Source organism: Asterias amurensis, chromosome 12, assembly GCF_032118995.1.
Source record: "Asterias amurensis chromosome 12, ASM3211899v1".
NCBI classification, from domain to species: Eukaryota; Metazoa; Echinodermata; class Asteroidea; order Forcipulatida; family Asteriidae; genus Asterias; species Asterias amurensis.
In genome coordinates this window covers 6,447,474-6,469,106 of record NC_092659.1, presented here as the reverse complement: position 1 = coordinate 6,469,106, position 21,633 = coordinate 6,447,474, and the positions used below count along the sequence as shown (strand labels likewise).

General features: G+C 39.8%; 1 protein-coding gene across 2 annotated transcripts in view; it reads left to right on the top strand.

The window, feature by feature from the left end:
- Positions 1-21,633, top strand: part of LOC139945609 (serine/threonine-protein kinase 24-like) — a 54,300-nt gene that overhangs the window by 18,898 nt on the left and 13,769 nt on the right. For both annotated transcript variants that reach the window (XM_071943020.1, XM_071943021.1), the window contains exons 2-3: positions 980-1,210; positions 18,592-18,757. In XM_071943020.1, coding sequence (XP_071799121.1) covers positions 980-1,210; positions 18,592-18,757 — 397 coding nt within the window. The remainder of the gene's footprint in view (positions 1-979; positions 1,211-18,591; positions 18,758-21,633) is intronic.

The following is a 21,633-nucleotide window of genomic DNA, read 5'->3' as shown; positions in this document are numbered from 1 at the left end:
GTTGAGGGAGTCAGGTGGTGCACTCATGGCGCACTGAAGGAGCTGCAAGCCAAATATTGGGAGCAAATCCATCGATCAATGAGCCTGTGAAATATAACACTGTTGTTAGGGGGTTACAGTTTTGTTGGGGGACATTTTGGGCGGAGATGGTGTACTCTTGGGAAGGGGGACACACACCCCTAACTGTGTGATTGATGAGGTGGGACTCGGAGTAAAGGCTGTGTAGTTAGAGATTGCTGACTAATGAACAGCTGAATGTGTCCCACAACATTGCGGACATGCAGTCAACCTGATGTCTGGTTGTATTTCAAGGGAAAATGTACTTTTAATATTGTATCCAATTGATGCATTTAAGCTGGTAATTAATTAAAGTGAAAGTGAACTTGTTTTTATGTTGTGGCTGTACACTCATTGTATAATGAGGGCTGCAATAAAAAAAAGCAGTCAGCAATAATTTGCCAAGCAATTTTCTGCTAAGCAAAAATATGCAGGGTACCTGTCTCAATTGGTGCATGGTAGAAGGGTGAGCACAAAATTTATGTTTAGCTACTTCTGGTGCATCAGCAGATCATCATACAGAGCTGCTTTAGAAGGTAGCTAAAAGCACAACAAAATTATGCTTCCGACAGAGTAAAGCCCGGTTCATACTTCCTGCGAATGCAAATGCGAAGCGAATTTGAGGTGACTTTGACGTGACTTTGACGTCACACCCTCCTTTCTCAGCGATTATCGCAAGGGAGTAGAGCAAAGTTCAACTGCTGCGAATTGTTCGTTGCGAATTTGTGACGTCAAGATTCGCTTCGCATTTGCAGGAAGTATGAACCGGGCTTTAGGTTACCAACTTCGATACAATGTCACTCTCCTTAGGGTGCCCTTTACCAAGAAGAAAATGCCTTGGTGCCCTTGCCTTTCAAAAATGAAGCGTACGGACCTGGTAAAACCAAATATTAAACCAATCTTACTTTATGTCTTCTTGCAGAACATGAAGGCAGATCCGGAGCAACTGTTTGCCAAGCTTGACCGCATCGGCAAGGGCTCCTTCGGCGAGGTCTTCAAGGGGATCGACAACCGGACGAAGCGCATCGTCGCCATCAAAATCATCGACCTGGAAGAGGCCGAGGACGAGATTGAGGACATACAGCAAGAGATAACAGTCCTCAGTCAGTGTGAATCGTCATTTATCACAAAGTACCATGGTTCATATCTCAAGGTAAGGAACATATATGCTGCCCCCTCCCCACCCCCTTTAAGAAAGATGAAGACAAAAACCGGTTACAGAAACTCCAAAATCTGCTGCTACCCAGTGTTACCAAAAGGCTACTATTGCTTAGCATGAACATCTGACGTCACACTTTGAGGCTAGTGAATTATGTCATTAAAGATCGGCCTTTTATTTTAGCCCATATCAATCTTCACCTTTGACCTCCCATTCATTTCACATGGCCTTCATGGTCCTGGAGATTCACAGTTAAATCTTACATTAGTGTATACACGTATACACATAAAGCCAATACCTGTCTTAGGGACCAGTCTACCCATTGCTTAGCAAAGTGTGATGTCACAGCACAAATAACTATGGCAATACTGACAACTCATCTTCAGATGAAATCGACCCCAGGGCTGCCCATTGGGGGCCTCCTGATTGCCTGCTGACTGGAATTTCATCTCGCTGGATCATAAACCTTTTCATCATATCTGGAATTTTTTTTATTGTCAATCAAAAAGTACCTTGACCTGATTAGGGATCTAGTTTATACTTCTGGGTGGGGCCTGACAGAAGGCACGTTCATTCCTGAGCAAGACTTCATGTACTAATAGGGTCCGTGGCCTGACTGAGAAACATGGTAGGGCACATGTCGTCATTATACAGGTCACAGTTGGCCAGACTATTGATTTGGGTCCGTGGCCTGACTGAGAAACATATACATGTATAGAGCACTTGTCGTCATTTTACAGGTCACAGTTGGCCAGACTATTGATTTGAGTCGGTGGCCAGATTGAGAAACATGTACACGCGTCGTCGTCATTATACAGGTCACAATTGGCCAGACTATAGACAGGGAATGATTTCCCTTGTACAGTATAGCAGAGAAAATGTTACAGAAAATGCTCCAGTTGCTCCTCAAAAATCATCATTTGCTACTCAAAATATTAGCATTCAGTGTGCACAGAACTTTTCAGTCTAAATATTTTGCTATGCAAATATGCTGATTGATTTGGGTCCATGGCCTGACTAGGAAACATGTTGAGCAAACAATGTACTGGTTACACTACAGTGAGCGTGAGAATAGATTAGACTGGGTGTGTTTGGAATATTGAACCTTGTACTTTGGATACATTGATCTTAACGGCTTATGAATTACCCTGGTTATTGTCAATTGTGTAGTAACGACATAACAAATGTGTAATGCCTTCCGGAGTACATGTTGTTTAGTGTCAATGATTCATGGCTTTGAGACTTCATTTCAATGCAAAATTGGTTTTGGGGAAAGTCAACATAATGTACGTATATATATTATATGACTCCTCTACTTTTTGAGAATATCATGTTCAGAATGCACAGAACATTTTTAAATAATATATCCAAAAGAGTTTTTAAAAGAAGAGAATAACATGACTACACAGTTTGTTTTCCAACAATGTGCAAAGGGTGTGCACAGTATTGAAAATGTCAATATTAAAAAAAATTGCTTATAGTGAAACAAATATATAATTTTACAAAAATACATGCTCCAGATTTAAGTACCCCATACATGTAGGGATTTTGAAACCAAGATAAAACATTGAGTCAAAATCTTCTCAAATGACTGTTTCAATTCAGCGAACTTGAGGCTAAAAATAAACAGATTGGGTCCAGAATCCACAGTTTTTAACAAACCTGAGGAGAATCCTCATATACAATGTATAGGTCACATAAAGTGTGGATGCTAGCTCCCCCCCCCCCCACACAGCTTTCTGTTGATGGGTCAAGCTAGCTCTTGGAAAAACAGACCTACATGTAATACTTCACAGAGGCAACGAAAATGTCTGAGTGCCCTTGCTCTTTCAAAAACGAACAAACATGCCCATTTGGGTCCAGAATGCCCCACAGTTTAAAAAAAAAATAAGAAGAATCATGATGTACATTTTATATGTACGTGTACGTACATGTACATAGGTCACTGAAGTGAGGATGCAGCGGCTGATTTCACGAACACTAGGATTAATCCTAACTCGAGTTAGGACGAGTAACCCGTCCTACATGTAACTTAGGATGGGTTCAATTCGTCCCACGTATTTGGATACGGAACTGAACCCGTCCTAAGCCCTAAGATTATTCCTAAGTTAGGAAGAGTTTGGTGAATTGACGGCTGGTCTCTTTCAGTGTTACCCTCCCCCTCTCCCCCTTTAACAATTTTATGTTGATGGGCCAAGTTCTTTGTTAATCATCAAACTCAGGCTGAAATTATGGAACCTTAATCCACTTAAGTGTCCCAGGTGGAGATACATGTACATGTAGCAATGGTCCAAGTAAATCACAGCAGGGTATTTATAATAAGGTCAACTACATTGTAGGTTGTCCTTCCTTAATTAAGTTGTTAGTATTGGAATGGGTGTCCCTTGAGATATGTGATTTAGATAGTAAAATTCAATCTTAACACTTTTGCATAACATGTTGTATACATATTTTATGTAAGTTAATACATGAAGTAAGCAGAAAGGTTTGCTTACACTGTATCCGTAAGCAGTTTTATTAAATTTGACCCATACTGATACAAGTAGGGATAGTAAAGTGTGAGCAAACTTGGAGATGAACATGTACATGGTCTGTCTTTAGCTATTCTGCTTAACCCGCCTAAATGCAATTGTCTGCATGGCCCAATTTTATAAGCCCTTTCAGCACAGAAACTGACTACCGGTAAGCACAGACAAATCTTGCTTAGCAGAAACATGTTACCAATCGACTTTCCATAACGTTAACACTGTAGCAAACCCACTCATTTCAAAATTTTTTGCTAAGTAGTATTTTTCTAAATAATAGATGTTAAATTTGCATCGGGGATAAAGAATATTAATTTTGGTTTTTACCCATACACCGATGTGTGTTAGCACTGTATACTCAGTACTTTCCCGAGTCCTGTGAAAAAATATCACAGGCATGTTACTCGGGTGGGATTCGAACCCACGACCCTTGCAATTCTAGAGCAGTGTCTTACCAACTAGACTACCGAGGTTGCCCGGCAGCTAGAGGCAGTTCGAATCCTATGTTTTGGCAGCGGGTACCGCAACGATATAATAGATGTTAAATTTGCATCGGGGATAAAGAATATTAATTTTGGTTTTTACCCATACACTGATGTGTGTTAGCACTGTATACTCAGTACTTTCCCGAGTCCTGTGAAAAAATATCACAGGCATGTTACTCGGGTGGGATTCGAACCCACGACCCTTGCAATTCTAGAGCAGTGTCTTACCAACTAGACTACCGAGGTTGCCCGGCAGCTAGAGGCAGTTCGAATCCTATGTTTTGGCAGCGGGTACCGCAACGATATAATAGATGTTAAATTTGCATCGGGGATAAAGAATATTAATTTTGGTTTTTACCCATACACCGATGTGTGTTAGCACTGTATACTCAGTACTTTCCCGAGTCCTGTGAAAAAATATCACAGGCATGTTACTCGGGTGGGATTCGAACCCACGACCCTTGCAATTCTAGAGCAGTGTCTTACCAACTAGACTACCGAGGTTGCCCGGCAGCTAGAGGCAGTTCGAATCCTATGTTTTGGCAGCGGGTACCGCAACGATATAATAGATGTTAAATTTGCATCGGGGATAAAGAATATTAATTTTGGTTTTTACCCATACACCGATGTGTGTTAGCACTGTATACTCAGTACTTTCCCGAGTCCTGTGAAAAAATATCACAGGCATGTTACTCGGGTGGGATTCGAACCCACGACCCTTGCAATTCTAGAGCAGTGTCTTACCAACTAGACTACCGAGGTTGCCCGGCAGCTAGAGGCAGTTCGAATCCTATGTTTTGGCAGCGGGTACCGCAACGATATAATAGATGTTAAAAACCACTAGTATTTTTCTGCTTACTAGTCTAATTCAAACTTCATAAAGCCTGTATGCTTAAATTAGGCAGAAAATACAGATTGACAAATTTCTTTGCTAAGTAAAGAACAAGTGGGACACCAGTCGCAACAGTGTAAACTTAATGGAATGACGGCTCACCAGAAGTTTGCTAAACAGCATTTTCTGCTGACCAGCTGGCCTAATTGATTGTCTACAGGTGGCTCTTGAGAGAAACAGGCACCTGCTTTGTGTCTGCAGCCTTGCGTTCTGACGCTGCAGGTTTTTTCTCTTTCTTTAACGGTTGTGCATCGTCACTACCTGATCGCATTAACAAACCCCCTCCCCAGTGATTGTCAACTCAGTTTATTTTGACCTAGTTTGTTGGTGCTATGGGAATGGAAACAGGCTGGTTGTGTTTAAAGAACAATCTGATGGATTGGTAAAGAAAATTGCCTTTTAAATGCCCCACCCCAAAACACTTTTCAATCTGAATACAGGTGCGATAATTTGTCAGTTCTTTTTAGGCAGGCTAGAGCTTCCAACTCTATGTGATGCTGCAGAAAGTTCCCTCAAAATAAACCAATCTTCCCATGTTCTGGTAGCTCAACAGCCCCCACCCCTCCCAAGTGATTGTCAACTCCATTTATTTTGACCTAGTTTGTTGGTGCTATGAGTATGGAAACAGGCTGGTTGTGTTTTTGAAAGACAAACTGCTGGATTGGTTAAAAAAATTGCTTTTCCAATCCTTAAAAAAACACCACCCAAAACACTTTTTCATCTGAAAATGGGTGCGGTAAATTGTCAATTGTTGTAAGCACAAGCTAGAGCTGCCAATTCTCTGTGATGCTGCAGAAAATCTTCCCATATCCTGATTGGAAACTTGTTCCCTTTGTTTTTGTATGTTGAACTTTAGTGCAAGTCTAAATCTAGATGTGTCCTCCCTGATTGTTGTACACATTCTCTCTGGTTGCAAGATGCTAATGTTGGCAGCTTCAGCAGGCAGTTTATTTTCCAGTTGGGTACCATTTATTAGGCCTAATGGACACCGTGTCAAACTCTACAGCATTTAGATATTCAGATTTTACTCCTTGCTGATCTTGTACACAGGTACATGTACAATACAACACAGTGTGCAGTTGTACAATTATGTCCAATGTACTGGACAAGAGATGTTTTTATTATCAAGGTGACAGGTGTCACTCGGTATAAATAACATGACAATAAACGCAGCGGCAATTGTTATCACACAATCAATGCAGCCTTGTAACAAGTATTTTTTATCTCCTCAATGTCATTTTTATTTTAAAAGGTTATTTTGGCGTAGTTCGTATCCACCACAGTGTGCGACATATTGCATGCCTATGGATGTAAGTTATTGCATTGGATCTTCCTTCATCATCAGGCTTCACAGTAATCGATGGTCGTACAGTTCTTTTGACCAAGAGACCGTATTGAATAACCCCTTCGTTGCTATGAAAGAGGCCATACTGTAGGGCAGACCGTATGCGCGTCTTAACGTGTACATCATTGAAGCATGCAGAAATCCTGGTTTATTTGTATGGCACACGATCATGCACACGCAGGTACATGTATTTGACATGAGTGGTGACGTCATATTCAATACGGACTATTTGATGGTTCGACACAAATTGCTTGCACACATCTTTCAAGAAAATAACTTCGCGTACAATAGTTACCGTACCGTTATCGGTTTACTGCATATTGGCCTACCCATAAATACTGTTTTATTATTGTTATTACATAAGTATTTCCTTCCTCCTTGCCTACATGTACACGTGTAATATGCCACAGCACATGGTCATGCAAGAGATGTTCAGGCCCTAATGATGTTCGTGTGCAGTATAATATAACAGGCCTTGCACTTGGCTCTCGAAGGGCACAGCAATTGTTCTCCAAGAAAGGGGCACAAGTAGGAAAAAAGTGAATTTTTATTGGGACTCTGAAAAGAGCACCAACGCAAAAGCGCAAGGTAGCGAAAATGCTATGGGTGCTGTGAGTTACAATGCAATTAGAGGCCTGTCACAACTTACTCAAGGAAACTGTTGAAGTCTGATGTTGAGGCCATTTTAAGATAAACAGGGGAGGGGACCAGTCTATTTGCAGAAAAGGGTATGCATTTAACAGTGTTAAGGTTGAAAATGTAAACATAACTTACAATGTCAGAGGGTCCATGGTGGAAAACGTCCATTGAAAAAAAAATTTGCCTGAAATGCTTACATGTAAAAAGTTTTTGGGAGAAATGAGTAACACATGTACTTCTGATCTTGCTTGTCCAAAACTGTTTTTCTATTTAAATTTTCTTGGGACTTAGTTATCTTTTCACGGGTTGGTTGTTTAACGAATGTATGTCGGGTCATACAGTGCTGCCACTGGTCTTTGATAAATGACTTTGTCGCCTACGGGTACCGAATAAGGCATGTCTGTTCATAAAATAATTATTACTCATACATTTTGAAAGTGTTGTCTATGTCAACTTTGTCACCATGTTAAAAAATCAACAGCATTAAACGTTAGTGCCGGTAATTTAACATCCTACAAAACCTCAACCAATGTTTTCAGTTACTAATCTTTTTAAACTCCCATGTTACCCATTCCAAAACATCATCAACATCCCATCCCATTCTATTCATGCATTAAATTTTCGCCGCCGACAAAATAATGTAGGATAAGGCCCACATGAGAAAACGGGATTGTACATCGCGGAGACAAAGCCCCGGGAGCTTCCCTCGCGGTCACTGATCATAGGTCTAGGACCATTCCTCCGTGGTCGTCGCTAACCAATCACTTCCCGGAGTGCTTTTAATCACCGTCCCATGAGTAAGGGTGGATCTTAGAGAGCGGATTAACCATACGCCTCAACAACTCATCAACGCTGCACATCTTTAAGATGCCATCAGATGGCCATTATACATTGTGGGGGCTGGCTAGTGTCAAGCCCCTTTTAATTTTTTTAGTCCCGATGAAAAAAAAAAATAGTTCAGCGACCCCGCCCGTTTCCTTTTTAGAGGCTGCCTCCTTTTTTTTCTTTTTTTCCTTTTTTCTTTTTAAATAAAAAAGAAGTATACATTTTATTGGTCTCAGTCGGAAAAAAAAACAAAAACTGAAAAATTGCCCAGCTGGTTGTCTTTAATGTTTTGAGCGGCCATTTTTGGAAAAGAAAACATTTGAAAAAGAAAAGAAAAGGCACTCCTCCTTTCTATTTTTAGAAAGGCAAGACACGAAACATGTTTTTTTTTATTTGGGGGGGGGGGGGGGGGGGCTTGGCTGGCCCTGCCTTGTTTGGCACTGATAGTGCAAGCCCCAATACTTTTCCCAAGCCTCTTCCATTGTGTCCTCAGGTGTGTTTTGAGGATTGGGGCAGTGGGCACACAACAAGCACACCTTGGTTTTATTTATAAGGACTGAGGCCATTTCCTGGTGGGAGTTGCCAGGATGTTACAATGCAGGGTGTGGTGATTGGGTAGTTAAACATTGTACAGTCGCCATCTTGTTGATATTAGGAGATTGCGCATTAGGGACTTCACTTAGAAGTGATGTGCGCAATACAGATATGACTTATTGAAGTTGATTTATCATTCTGGAGTCTCTAGTATAAAGTAGTATACATCTCAGCTAATCCACAGAGTCCTGCAATGGTTTTTTTTGGGGGGGACGCTAGGTGGCAGCATACTCACCAAGTAAAAACCATTGTTCTTGGTTAAGTGTGCATGCTCAGAACTGCGTAAACAATGGACATGTACCTGGTAAGTCTGCTGCCACCTAGCGCTCCAAAGTATCCCATTGTACACTTCATGTATAAAGTACATTACAGTGTAATGAACAGTGTTTACAATGTTATGAACTGTGTTCGTGTAGTTCAGGATCAGATTTCACAGAGAACTACATACGTACATGTACTGTACACGCATGTTGTACACTGTTACTGTCAGCGTTCTCCCCTATCTGAGCTGCCTACTCCGGATTATTGTATTCAGTACTACTTTACAAAGCAGAAATAAGATTCAGAGCTTCATAATATGCTCATTATAAGCAGAGACTCGTACACATAACGGCAGCGGACTGTATGCACCATCAGCAGGTCATTGAACCGCTGCACTGAAAACACCAGGCCTTGTTCTCAACCTTTTGGACTCCTGCAGGGAGGTCATGATCTCTCTTGGTTCTTGATGTCAGTCCAGCACCCGGAGCCGTCCTCTCACAAGATATATGAGGGCCACGCCTAGATCCGTTAACCCCTAATAAGAAGTCACTTTGAAAAGCAGGTGATGGGGATAGCATCAGGGAGGGAGACGTCTTGTGGTTGGAGAGGTAATCCTGCTAAAGTCTCGTCTCTTTGGGGCCGATGATGAAGCACCTTCAAGTGATGAACTTAAAGATACATCTGTAGAGCTGTGACTCTCCGTGATTCTGCAGACGTTTCCCTGAAAAGAAACCAATCTTTCTATGGTGGTTCTGATGAACAAGATTTCTGAGCAACCAACTAGGAGATGCCACAGCTTCTATGAGAAAAACTAGAAGGCTGTACCGGAACTTAAAATAAGAGTTAGGGGCCAGATTCAGAATAGTCAGTGGTACAAATTGTTGACCCACCTATCCACCCCAAATTTAGTTTTTCAAACATTGAATGGCTTCATATTATTTTCTATATACTGAAGAACAAAGTAATGCATCAAACGAACCAGATACATAAATTTAGATCAAAATCAATGGTCTCCAACTGACGGCTTTTCCTGGCTTAATAAACAACTTTGTAGCTTAATCATAAATGAAATTGACGATCTTGGCCAGCTGGGTATTTTTTTTTCTTCTTTTACAATTAGTTTCTTTTCAAGTAAAATTTTAATTTGGATTGTCAGTTATTATTTCTTTTGACCCACCCATCCACGATTTCCAGAGGGAAAAAATAATATTTTAAAAGCCATTGGACACTTTCGGTAAACAGTAATGTCCAAGGCCCACACTTCGTGTACCTTTACTCATTTATAAAATAACAAACCTGTGAAAATTTAGGCTCAATCGGTCATCGAACTCGGGAGAAAATAACGGGAAAACCCACCCTTGTTTCCCCACGTTTCACCGTGTCATGACATGTGTTTAAAATAAATCCGTAATTCTCGCTATCGAGAATTGATATTGTTTTAATGTTTTCTCAAAAAGTAAAGCATTTCATGGAATAATATTTCAAGATAAGTCTTTCACCATTACCTTCTGTAAACCCTGTTAATTATTTGTAAATCTGTGAACTTTAATTATTTTTCCTGTACCGAAAGTGTATAATGGCTTTAACCATGACTATTCTGAACGGCCCCTAAATTTTAATTTGTTTTAAATGATAATACTGTACCAGTGAATTGGACCCACCTCTTTACATTGATATCAGTTTCGTTCAAGGAAAGTGAAACTACCTCATGTGTATTTTAAAAACATGTGTTAACTACAATTTGCATAATTTACATGCGTAACTTCCTTGACACGCTTACTTTGTTTGTTCCAAAAATAATAAAACAAGTTGGTTACAAAGTCAACTTTCTCACGCCTCTTCGATGAATCTTGAGTTCAATGCTCTGATCAAGTCATCAGCTGGAATAAATGGTATGACAGTTGTGTTTTCATTTTGTGTCACTGTCGCGATATAAAATATTTTGTTTCACTTTGATTGTTTCCTTTGATTTCAAACTCTTGGTAGCTTAGTCACCTTACTAAGGAATTCTTCCATTAAAGGCAGTGGACACTATTGGTAATTGTCAACGACTAGCTTTCACAGTTGGTGTATCTCAACAATATGCATAAAATAACAAACCTGTGAAAATTTGAGCTCAATCGGTCATCGAACTTGCGAGATAATAATGAAAGAAAAAAAACCACCCTAGTCGCGTTTAGATGGTTGATTTCGAGACCTCAAGTTCTAAATCTGAGGTCTCAAAATCAAATTCGTGGAATATTACTTCTTTCTCGAAAACTATGGCACTTCAGAGGGAGCGGTTTCTCACAATGTTTTATACCATCAACCTCTTCCCATTACTCGTCACCAAGTAAGGTTTATGATAATAATTATTTTGAGTAATTACCAATAGTGTCCACTGCCTTTAAAGCCATTGGACACTTTCGGTAAACAGTATTGTCCAAAGGCCCACACTTCGTGTATCACAACTTATATATCAAATAACAAACCTGTGAAAATTTAGGCTTAATCGGTCATCTGAGTCGGGAGAAAATAACAGAAAAACCCTACCTTGTTTTTGCACGTTTCGCCGTGTCATGACATACAATATGTTTACTATAAATCCGTAATTCTCGTAGTCGAGAATTGATAATTGTTTTAATGTTTTCTCAAAAAGTAAAGCATTTCATGGAATAATAATTTCAAGAGAAGTCTTTTACCATTACCTTCTGTAAACCCTGTAAGTTATTTGTAAATCTGTGAACTTTTTTTTTCTTTTTCTGTTCCGAAAGTGTATTATGGCTTTAACCACAACTTACATGTACAACACCTTTCAGGCCCGATACTTCACAGAGGCAACGAAGGCAATTGCATCCATGTGCCCCCTCACTGCCTTGGGGCCCCTAAAATGCTCCAGTAGAAATTTACAATTTCCTAGGGTGCCCTTTAGCAAGGAGAAAATGCCTTGGTGCCTTTGCATAAACGAAGATATGTATGTACAGGCCCTTTTTGTGGGGGCAATTAGAAATGAAACGTACTATGTAATTGTCGTTATTTGAGCCCAGGTGTATAGGGTTGCGTTTCATTTCCCTAAATGAAACAAAATAGGGGTGTGTCTGAACTTGATATGAAATAACTGGTATTATTGCATTTCTTGATTGGGTTCAATGGTTTTGGAAATAATGCAAATTATCATGAACAAGTTAAAAATTAATTAAACAAATTTCCTTGTTGAGAGGGCAAGGCTGGTTTCCTTCCGTGGTGATTTTAATTATACAGGTTATGTCAATACTAAATTTCTTTTCCCCAAATTATAAAATAAAGCCTTTTATTTTATTTTTTAATTTTTTTATATAAACCAAACCTAAACTGATAAATAAAAAAAACATTCCGAGATCGTCATTTCCGTTCAGAGTACTTTAGACAAACTTACATATGTTAGGTCCAGAATGCAGTGGAAAGTTACACTACGGCCACCCCCTTACTTTTCCTTTAATGTCAAGGCACAAGTTCAGGGTGTAAGATGGTGGCCCTGTTTGGCTGACAGGTTGCACCGATAATTGATGCTTGGAGACAGCTCGCAGACTATGTTTGATGTACAACGTATGAATCCAGACTAGCAATGATGTGGCAATGTCAACCTACATATCCTGAGCCACTAATAATAACCCTCGATTGCACTGGCTGCTTTGGGTGGGTGGGGGAAGATTGAGCATTGGTCCCCAGGTGAATGGAAAGTACGTGTACTGATGTAGGTGGGTGATTCCTGGGGTACTAATGTAGTTCATGAATGTGGGTGTGACATACATACACGAGTAGAGCTGAGTTGTGCTGTGTTGGGTTGGGAGTGTTCGAGCATGGATCCCGAGGGTTAAGGAAGGGAGGTGGGGAACCCCTGGGGTATGTGGATGGCATGTGTATTCAGTGTACAATGTACGCCTACGCCTACAATAGGGTTGGGTTGGGGGAGTTCGAGCATGGACCCGGGGTTTAAGGAAGGGAGGTGGGGAACCCCTGGGGTATGTGGATGGCATGTGTATTCGGTGTACAATGTATGTGTACGCCTTCCATAGGGTTGGGTTTGGGGAGTTCGAGCATGGATCCCCAGGGTTAAGGAAGGGAGGTGGGGGAACCCCTGGTTGTGTGTGGGTGGGTACACCCACATACATTTAGAGGTAGGGGACATAGAGTTCATGTTTATTGTACAGTATGTGGGTGGGATGTTAAGTGTTTTAGGTGGGGGTGGGGAGGGTTGAGCACGTGGATTTCTAGGTTTATGGAAACGTTTGGATACATGTACATGTATGTTGCTGGATTGGGGTTACGGGCGATGAGGTTGAGTTTGAGCTCAGGAACATTGTGGTTTGATACTGTTTGATGTTGTAATGTAAGTTGTTAACTTATAGGGGACAACTATGGTGGGATAACCATGTGATAATTTAGTTATCTCATCTTGACAACTCATTTTAAATAAATAAATGGGTTCATTCAGCTATTCAGCGTTGTACCAGGTAATGGAAATGAAATGTTTGTATTAAAAATCCAAATGTCAACCCATTTCCCTGTATCAATAAAGATAAGCAACACACCGCTCCTCCCTCGCCCTTATCACAAAAATCTCAAAACTCATATTTATTCATCGATACGGCCCACACCACACGAATCTGCCAAGTCATTTCTCTACACGGGTTTATGAACCAGCTTTTCATCAACATGTATTCTAGTTTTTATGAAACTCTACGTCACACATTACCATGACCCCATATTTCCATCCCGCAAACCTGGATTTTCATCTTCAAGGTCAAGGTAATTTTGTCATTTTGCAAGGGGGCACTTCCATTGGAAAATCTTAAAAGCCAATGGGAAGCTTATGAAGGGGCACTAAGGCCATTGGATGCCATGTCCTGCATGTAATTCTAGACCTACATGTAATCCTGGGGGTGGGGGGGGGGGGGCGATTTTACAAAGAGTGAGGACTAGTACAACTTTTGTACATCTTAGGACTAGTCCTAAGTTAGGACGGGTAACTCGTCCTAACTATAGATATTAGACAAGTCTTAACTCTTTGTGGAATCCACCCTTGGTCTCTGTGCACAATATGCACTCTAACTGGGAGTTATCATACATGCTCTCGATTCGGCCTCTTCAATAAAATTTATTAGAATACTTTACACAATCGGGAACCCTATTGTGCTCCATATGAAGATATAACAATCCACCAACTGCTTTGTTATTTTTTTTTTTCGGGGAAAGGAAATGCTTTGTTGTAATCTTGACGATTCATAGTGTACATTGTGCACCCAGTGCCAAGTTTCTACACAATACATTTTGTACAGCGAAGGTTGAGTGATTTTTATGAGGGCTTTCAAAGTTGACCTTTAGAAGTATGCAGAGTAGAATAAATACGTATCGGCATATGTTGAACATTGCCTCCCATTGACAACAATACGCTTGTATTTTATGGCGGCAACCTGTGTTTATTAATATGGTTGAGGCTGTTGTGGTGACTTTGGATTTTTTAGGAAAGTCACTGTTGCTATATCAAAGGCAGTGGACACTATTGGTAATTACTCAAAATAATAACTATCATAAAACCTTTCTTGATTACGAGAAATGGGGAGAAGTTGATAGTATAAAACATTGTTAGAAACAGCTCCCTCTGAAGTGACGTAATTTTTGAGAAAGAAGTAATTTTTCACGAATTTGATTTTGAGACCTTAGATTTAGAATTTGAGGTCTCGGAATCAAAAATCCAAAATTGGTGAAGAGAGCCTCGTAAGTGAAAACTTGAGCCCAAGCCATGTACATGTATAGGTGCAGAAAGGACCAAGCTTGATGCTTGATACTGTTAGTGTACAGATTGTTTTGGGATGTAAAATACATGTTTAAAGGCAGTGGACACTATTGGTAATTACTCAAAATAATTATAATCATAAAACCTTTCTTGATTACGTGTAACGGGAAGAGGTTGATAGTATAAAACATTGTGAGAAACAGCTCCCTCTGAAATGACGTAGTTTTCGAGAAAGAAGTAATTTTCCACGAATTTGATTTTGAGACCTCAAGTTTAGAATTTGAGCTCTCGAAATCAAGCATCAGAAAGCACACAACTTCGTGTGACAAGGGGTGTTTTTTTCTTTCATTAATATCTCGCAACTTCGAAGACCGATTGAGCTCAAATTTTCACAGGTTTGTTATTTTATGCATATGTTGAGATACACCAACTGTGAAGACTAGTCTTTGACAATTACCAATAGTGTCCACTGCCTTTAAGTAAAATATGGTCTGCCAGTTTCAGTCTCATTATGTACAATTTTTATATGCACTTTACTAAAAATTGCTTACATCAAATAAATTAAGAGCATTCCCATGTGTTGTTGTAAATTGAATGAGTCAGTTTTTTAATATAGCTATTTGATCAGCATTTCTGCCCAGCAGGGGTTTGGTGTTCCCCCAGCATGGGTTGGTGCTGTCCGTAGTTATGTTGGTTGGTTCGTTCTCAACTATAACAAACACAGCAAGTCGCTTATTACAGAAAATAACACTTGGAAATTACCTTGAGCTTTTTCTAACCCATGGTATTCAGCTGTAGTTTTGTGGCTAACAATATGAGCAAATAAGGACTTGTATATCAGTTTGTTCTATGTTACTAATACTGTTTACAGTTAGACTTGAACTTGAAGTTCTTATCGTTGTGAAAGGAGCTGACAAGTCTTGTGCTTTGATGAAACTGGCTAGCAAGGCGTGGATCCACCCCACCAGGAACCGTGCGGTTGGCCCCTGGACCCTACCCCTTAAATTTTCTTTGAGCAAAAAAACAACGTATTATGGCTACAAAGTTGTGCCCCCAGGTAAAAAAAATTGTGGATCTGCGCCTTGCCTGCTAGCACACCACATACATGTGATGTATTACGTGTTCGTGCGGATTCATAAATTGTTTTCACAGGTTGATGGATTTAGTTTGATATTCTTCCCTACCCCTATCATGCCCATCCCCCCCCCCAAACCCAAACAAACCAAAAACAACAAGAACAACAACCAAATGACGTACATGTACACTGCTCAAAATGGAATTCTTGAAGTCTTTTTTTTGGTTAAAAAATTTCTCGTTTCAATAAAATATTCATTTTATGAATCGGAGTGTAAATTTGGATCATCATTGATATTCATCTGTACTTAAATATTTTACACAAACTTGTGTTTTAAATGATTTTTGTAAATGAACATCTAAACTCAATATTATGCAAAGGTCAACAGCCATGCATGTAGCAAGTAAAATGAAGCTATTGTCAGTAGACTGTGCGCTGATAGTGTGCCTCTTTTTCCCTTTAACCCGTAGTCATTGAAAGGTACTGGACACTATTGGTAAATTACTCAAAATAAATGTTTTTAGCATAAAAAATTACTTGTGAAAGAGCAATTGAGAGCTGTTGAGCTGTGAGAAACGGCTCCCTCTGATGTAACACAGAATTCAAGGCATCTGATGTAACGCAGTTTTTGAGAAAGAGGGTAATTTCTCACTAAAATATTTGAATTGAGCTGAGGTCTCAAATTCAAGGCATCTGAAAGCAAACAACTTGTGCGACAAGGGTGTTTTCGCAATTTCAACGACCAATTGAGTTCAAATTTTTCACAGGTTTGTTATTTTATGCAAAATTATGTTGAGATACACCAAGTGAGAAGACTGGTCTTTAACATTTACCAAAGGTGTCCAGTGCCTTTAAACCTGGCTGCTGACTGCATGCTGATCATGCCAACTAAATATTGACCTGAAATGAACCTGTATCCCACAGAGCTAGAGGGCTGTTGTGATATTCCCCCATGGGTTATGAGGGACTGTCTGGTGCTGCATTGAAATCTGAAATCAAAGCTCATGAATCAGACGAACCATGGACGAACCTAGTGGATATCAACATGTGGGAATTGTTGGTAAACTTGTTAAAGACTGACAGAGTTGAATTACTCATTTGGGGAAGTTGTGTAGTACATGTAGCACTGTGCACATAGCCTAGTTTATGTGTACAATAAATACAGAGTTGCATTTACCTGCTGACTGTTGGGGGGGGGGGGGTACACACATAATGGACACAAAGCAGCGTTCTCCCTTTAAAGGGAAGGTACACGTTTGGTTACTACTCAAAACAAATATTCACTTAAAAACTTACTTGGTAACGAGCATTGGAGAGCTGTTGATAGTATAAAACATTGTGGGAAACGACTCCCTCTGAAGTTATAGTTTTTCAGAGAGAGGTAATTTCTCACTAAAATAATAAAAGACTTCGAGCTAGAAGTCTTTTATTCCTACATGTATCTGAAAGCACATGAATTCGTCCAACAAGAGTGTTTTTTCTTTCATCATTTTCTTGCAACTTTGATGACCGATTGAGCCCAAATATTCACAGGCTTGTTATTTTCTGCATATGATGGGATACACCAAGTGAGAAGACTGGTCTTTGACAATTACCAAACGTGTACCTTCCCTTTAAATATGCCACTGAAAACTCCTGAGGACTGGTAAAAATTCACTCCATGTGGACCCGCTGGCTTGTTCAGTGTTGAAAAACATTCCTACGGTACATGTACTGTATTGCATACATTAGGGACTAGTGAAAGAGGAGATGGAGTTGTGAAATGACGAGCTAACTGGTGTCCAATCACTAAACAAGTTAAAGGCAAACCCGGCAAAGGCCATGGCCTCTGCTAACCTGGTCTTGGCCTTAATGACCCCTTCAGAAGTTTCTCAAAGACTTTGTAGATTTTTGCTAAATGGAAGTGATCTTTGCACACTGAGAGTGACCCTGCCCTCCTCAAAAAGATGCCTGTGTTGTACTAAAGGGTGTACATGTGTACTTTTTGTAGGACAAAAAACACAATGTCCACAGATTTACATATATTATGTACACTAAACTTACACAGTTTGAAGATAATGACAGTAGAAAGCTTCACTGAAAATGGTACTTGCTGAGGTGCTGTATTTTTTTAAAATTGAGTTAAACAATGTCATGAAAATAATTTTTCGGTGATCATGAGACGAAAATTATTTTAGCATGTAAAAACGTATATTTCATGACATTGTTTTACTAAGTTATCAAAAACTACAGCACCTCGGCAACTATTATTTTAAGGTACGCTTTCAACTATCATTATCTTGTTACTGCACGTGCATTACATGTGTATCAACTGTCTTTGTTGACATTAAAAGTTCATTAATCTTGTCCACTGCATACGCATAACTCCATAATTAATATCAAAATGAAATTGCGTGGTAAAGTGTTATGAAGGTCAAACTCCAACCCAAATTCTGACTTTAACTATTGATCTTGTGTTTGTGACTAATCCTTTGTATTGTACATTTAAGGGGTCCTGCCCTCTTTCATTTCAAGTGTGATGTACTTCCTGTGACCTCTTACAATATTTTATAATATTATGAGATTGCTGTTCCAATGCCAGAGGGTTAACATGCAGGTGTTTCGGCTGTTTCTTCACCACAGGGTAGCAAGCTTGATTTTATAATTATTATATTGATGTTCCAATACCAGAGAACCAACCACTGTTTGTGTTTTCTGCTGTTTCTTTACCACAGGGTAGCAGCTAAAACATTTTTAACTATTGCTGTTCCAATGCCAGAGGGCTAACCATGCAGGTGTTTCTGCTGTTACTTTACCATGGGGTAGCAAGCTTAAACATTTTATACTAGGATATAGAGCTGTTCCAATGCCAGAGTCCTAAGCACTGCATGTGTTTCCTGCTTTTTCTTTACCACAGGGTAGCAGCTAAAACATATATTGCTGTTTCAATACCAGAAGGCTAACCACGCATGTGTGTTTTCTGCTGTTTCTTTACCACAGGGTAGCAAGCTATGGATCATCATGGAGTATCTGGGAGGGGGGTCGGCGCTGGATCTCCTCAAGCCGGGCAGGATGGAGGAGGTGTTCATTGCCACCATACTAAGAGAGATCCTGTACGGGCTCCACTATCTACACACTGAGAGAACGCTACATAGAGATATTAAAGGTAATGCAGGTCACAATACTTCAAGGAGGCAATGAAGGCGATTGCCTCCATGTCACCTGACCCTAATTTCATAGAGCTGCTCAGCTAAGCACAACATTTGCTTAGCATGAAATTTCTTCCTGGATAAAAAAACGGATTACCAACCAAATTACGCTCCAGATTTTTGCAATATCCTAAAAAAAAAAAAAAAAAAAAAAAAAAAAAACTTTTAAAATGAAGTTTTATTGTGTATTACATCTTCATTTACATACAATAGGATTACAACAATCAAACTTTTCTGAAAAACCAAAGGTTGGTTTTTGAACCATTTTATTTTTTTAATCCTAATACAATTAAACTAACCTCTGAAAAATTCATTTTAAGAGGTGGTAGCAAATTTTGAGATATCGCTGGTAATCTAAAGGTTATGTCTATATGCGGGAATAATAATCCGTAAATGGAATACACAGTCTGAGAAAAATTTCTTGCAGAAACTTTTTATCAGATTGAAACGTTTTTTTTTAAAGCTCCTATCCCTCCTTTGAAGGGGATCGTTTCTCAAAATGGTATTCATTATCAACAGCTGCAGCACTTCTTAGCAAGAAAATTTTTATAGTTGTAAAGTTTTTTTGAGTAATTACCAGAGGTATGACATTCCCTGTATTAGTCAATTAACGGGCAAACATTCTTGGAAGGGCTAAGGATTTTCATCGAGAGTGCTGCTCTGGTTAATTTGAATTACAGTCAACATGAGGAAAACAGACATTGTTTTAAAGTACCCTTAAATGCGTTGGTAGAGTAATTACTTTCAACTCTTTAAAGCAATCGCACAACACTTCGTGTATCACAACTTACATGTATATATAAAAATAAGAAACCTGTGAAAATTTAGGCTCAATCGGTCGTCGGGGGGGGGGGGGGGGGAATAATGGGAAAACCCACCCTTGTTTCTGCACGTTTTGCCGTGTCATGACATGTGTTTAAAATAAATCTGTTATTCTCGACGTCGAGAATTGATAGTTGTTTTAATGTTTTCTCAATGTTTTCATGGAATAATATTTCAAGGGAAGTCTTTCACCATTACCTTCTGTAAACCCTGACATAAGTTATTTGTAAATCTGTGAACTTTTAACTTTTGTTCTGTTCAGAAAGTGTCCAATGGCTTTAATCCCCCTTCACACTGAACGAAGTTCTCAGGGAAAATTTGGTCGACCTTTTCACACTTGATTTGCTCTCTCGCTTTCTCTCGTCGACCGAGGTCGGAGTCATGTTGAGATTTGCACATTCTTGTCTATCTCTTATTGGGAAAATCAGTTTGAAGCACGTCAATGTCCCTGGCAACTACATGTACTGTATTGACCCGCCCTTGCACACACGTCACACGTGGCGACTGTGCCACGCTCACCATTTTGGTAGTCAATAGGTTTACGTGTAAAGGCTGCGTCGCCTAAAATGCGCACTTCACTAAATAACACACAGTGACATTGTCCACCAATGTGGCCCATCCAGATTATTCTGATGATGACGTTAGGTGAATTGGGTCAACAGCTCAGCTTTTGTCTTCCCCTATTTCTTCTTCCATGTTTTGTCTTCCAACCTGGTCTTGGGTTCAATCTTTGGCTTGGGCTTCTGGCTTGGGCTTCTGGCTTGGGCTATGCGCGGTGCGCACACAGTGAAAACACAGCTCGGCATTTAACATGCCATTTTTTAGCAGAGTGTGTGTTATTATTGTTATTACTTTCCCCGACGAGAGACATCAAAAACAAACCCCAGCATTGGCTAGCAGCTATCCTGAGCTTGAGCCCAGGCCGAAATTTGTGAAAGGCCCCTGGTGATAAGCTGTACCTGTAGGACAGGTTCTTTTTATGTTTCTATATGAGTGCCCTGCTAGTCTTGGACGACGCTGGTGTATAGACCTTTATCATGCTGTCACCATCTTGGTCATGTTCCCTGTTTCCAATGCTGACATTCATTGCGGATGGTACCAGACTATTTTTTTGTCCAGCCTCAGTTTGGTTACAATCAGTTGGAATGGAGTAAAATCAAGATTAACACACAAGATGAAGGTCTATTGAATTGACTAGCTAAAACATAAACAAAAAAACACACAAAAAGTTACAAGTATGTCAACACTATGATGAAGCCATACTTTTTCGCGGAAGAGATACAGATTTCCAGCGTATCAATCATCAGCGACTTACCGAATGTAATTAAGAAATTAGCGGACAATTAGGGGAGTGATCTCACTTCCCCTTCTCTTGACAGACTTGTTAGATAAATAAGACGTTCAAGCTGTTTATCCATATGAAACGCCTAAATGACACAAGAGAAATTTGTACAGAATTTTTTCAAAATACTAAATTTTTAATGCATGTTAAATTCCGAGTTGCTTTCTCAAGAAGACGATCAGAGCAAAACGTTGAGTTGAAACCAACGGTTCTTTTTCAGAACCACCGCAAGTCATTTTAGAGATAGTCATTACACTGTTACCGCAAACCTTTCCATATTATTATTATTATATTTTGTTTTAATACCAGGAATAACATTCTATCGCTCTCAGTCAAACGTGCGCTGTCACAGAAAAGTAACAGAAATAAAATTAAAACAGCGTATGTAACGGCTAAATGATTTTAAAGTAACTTGTCTCGAGTCCATGTCTGTAGTTGGATTGATCTTTTGTACTCCTACATTTAATGAGTCTGCGTAAACTGACCTCCAGTGTTTGTGTGCCACCTTTCTGGTTTTTACATATTGCTGCTCACATGCATTTTTGTGCCTTGCCCAAGAACATTGAGTGTTGAGTGTCATGACCGGGATTCGAACCCACAATGATGATTGCGCAATCAGAGCTTGGTGCACTGGACCATGACTGGACAGATCACGCGCCACATCACGTG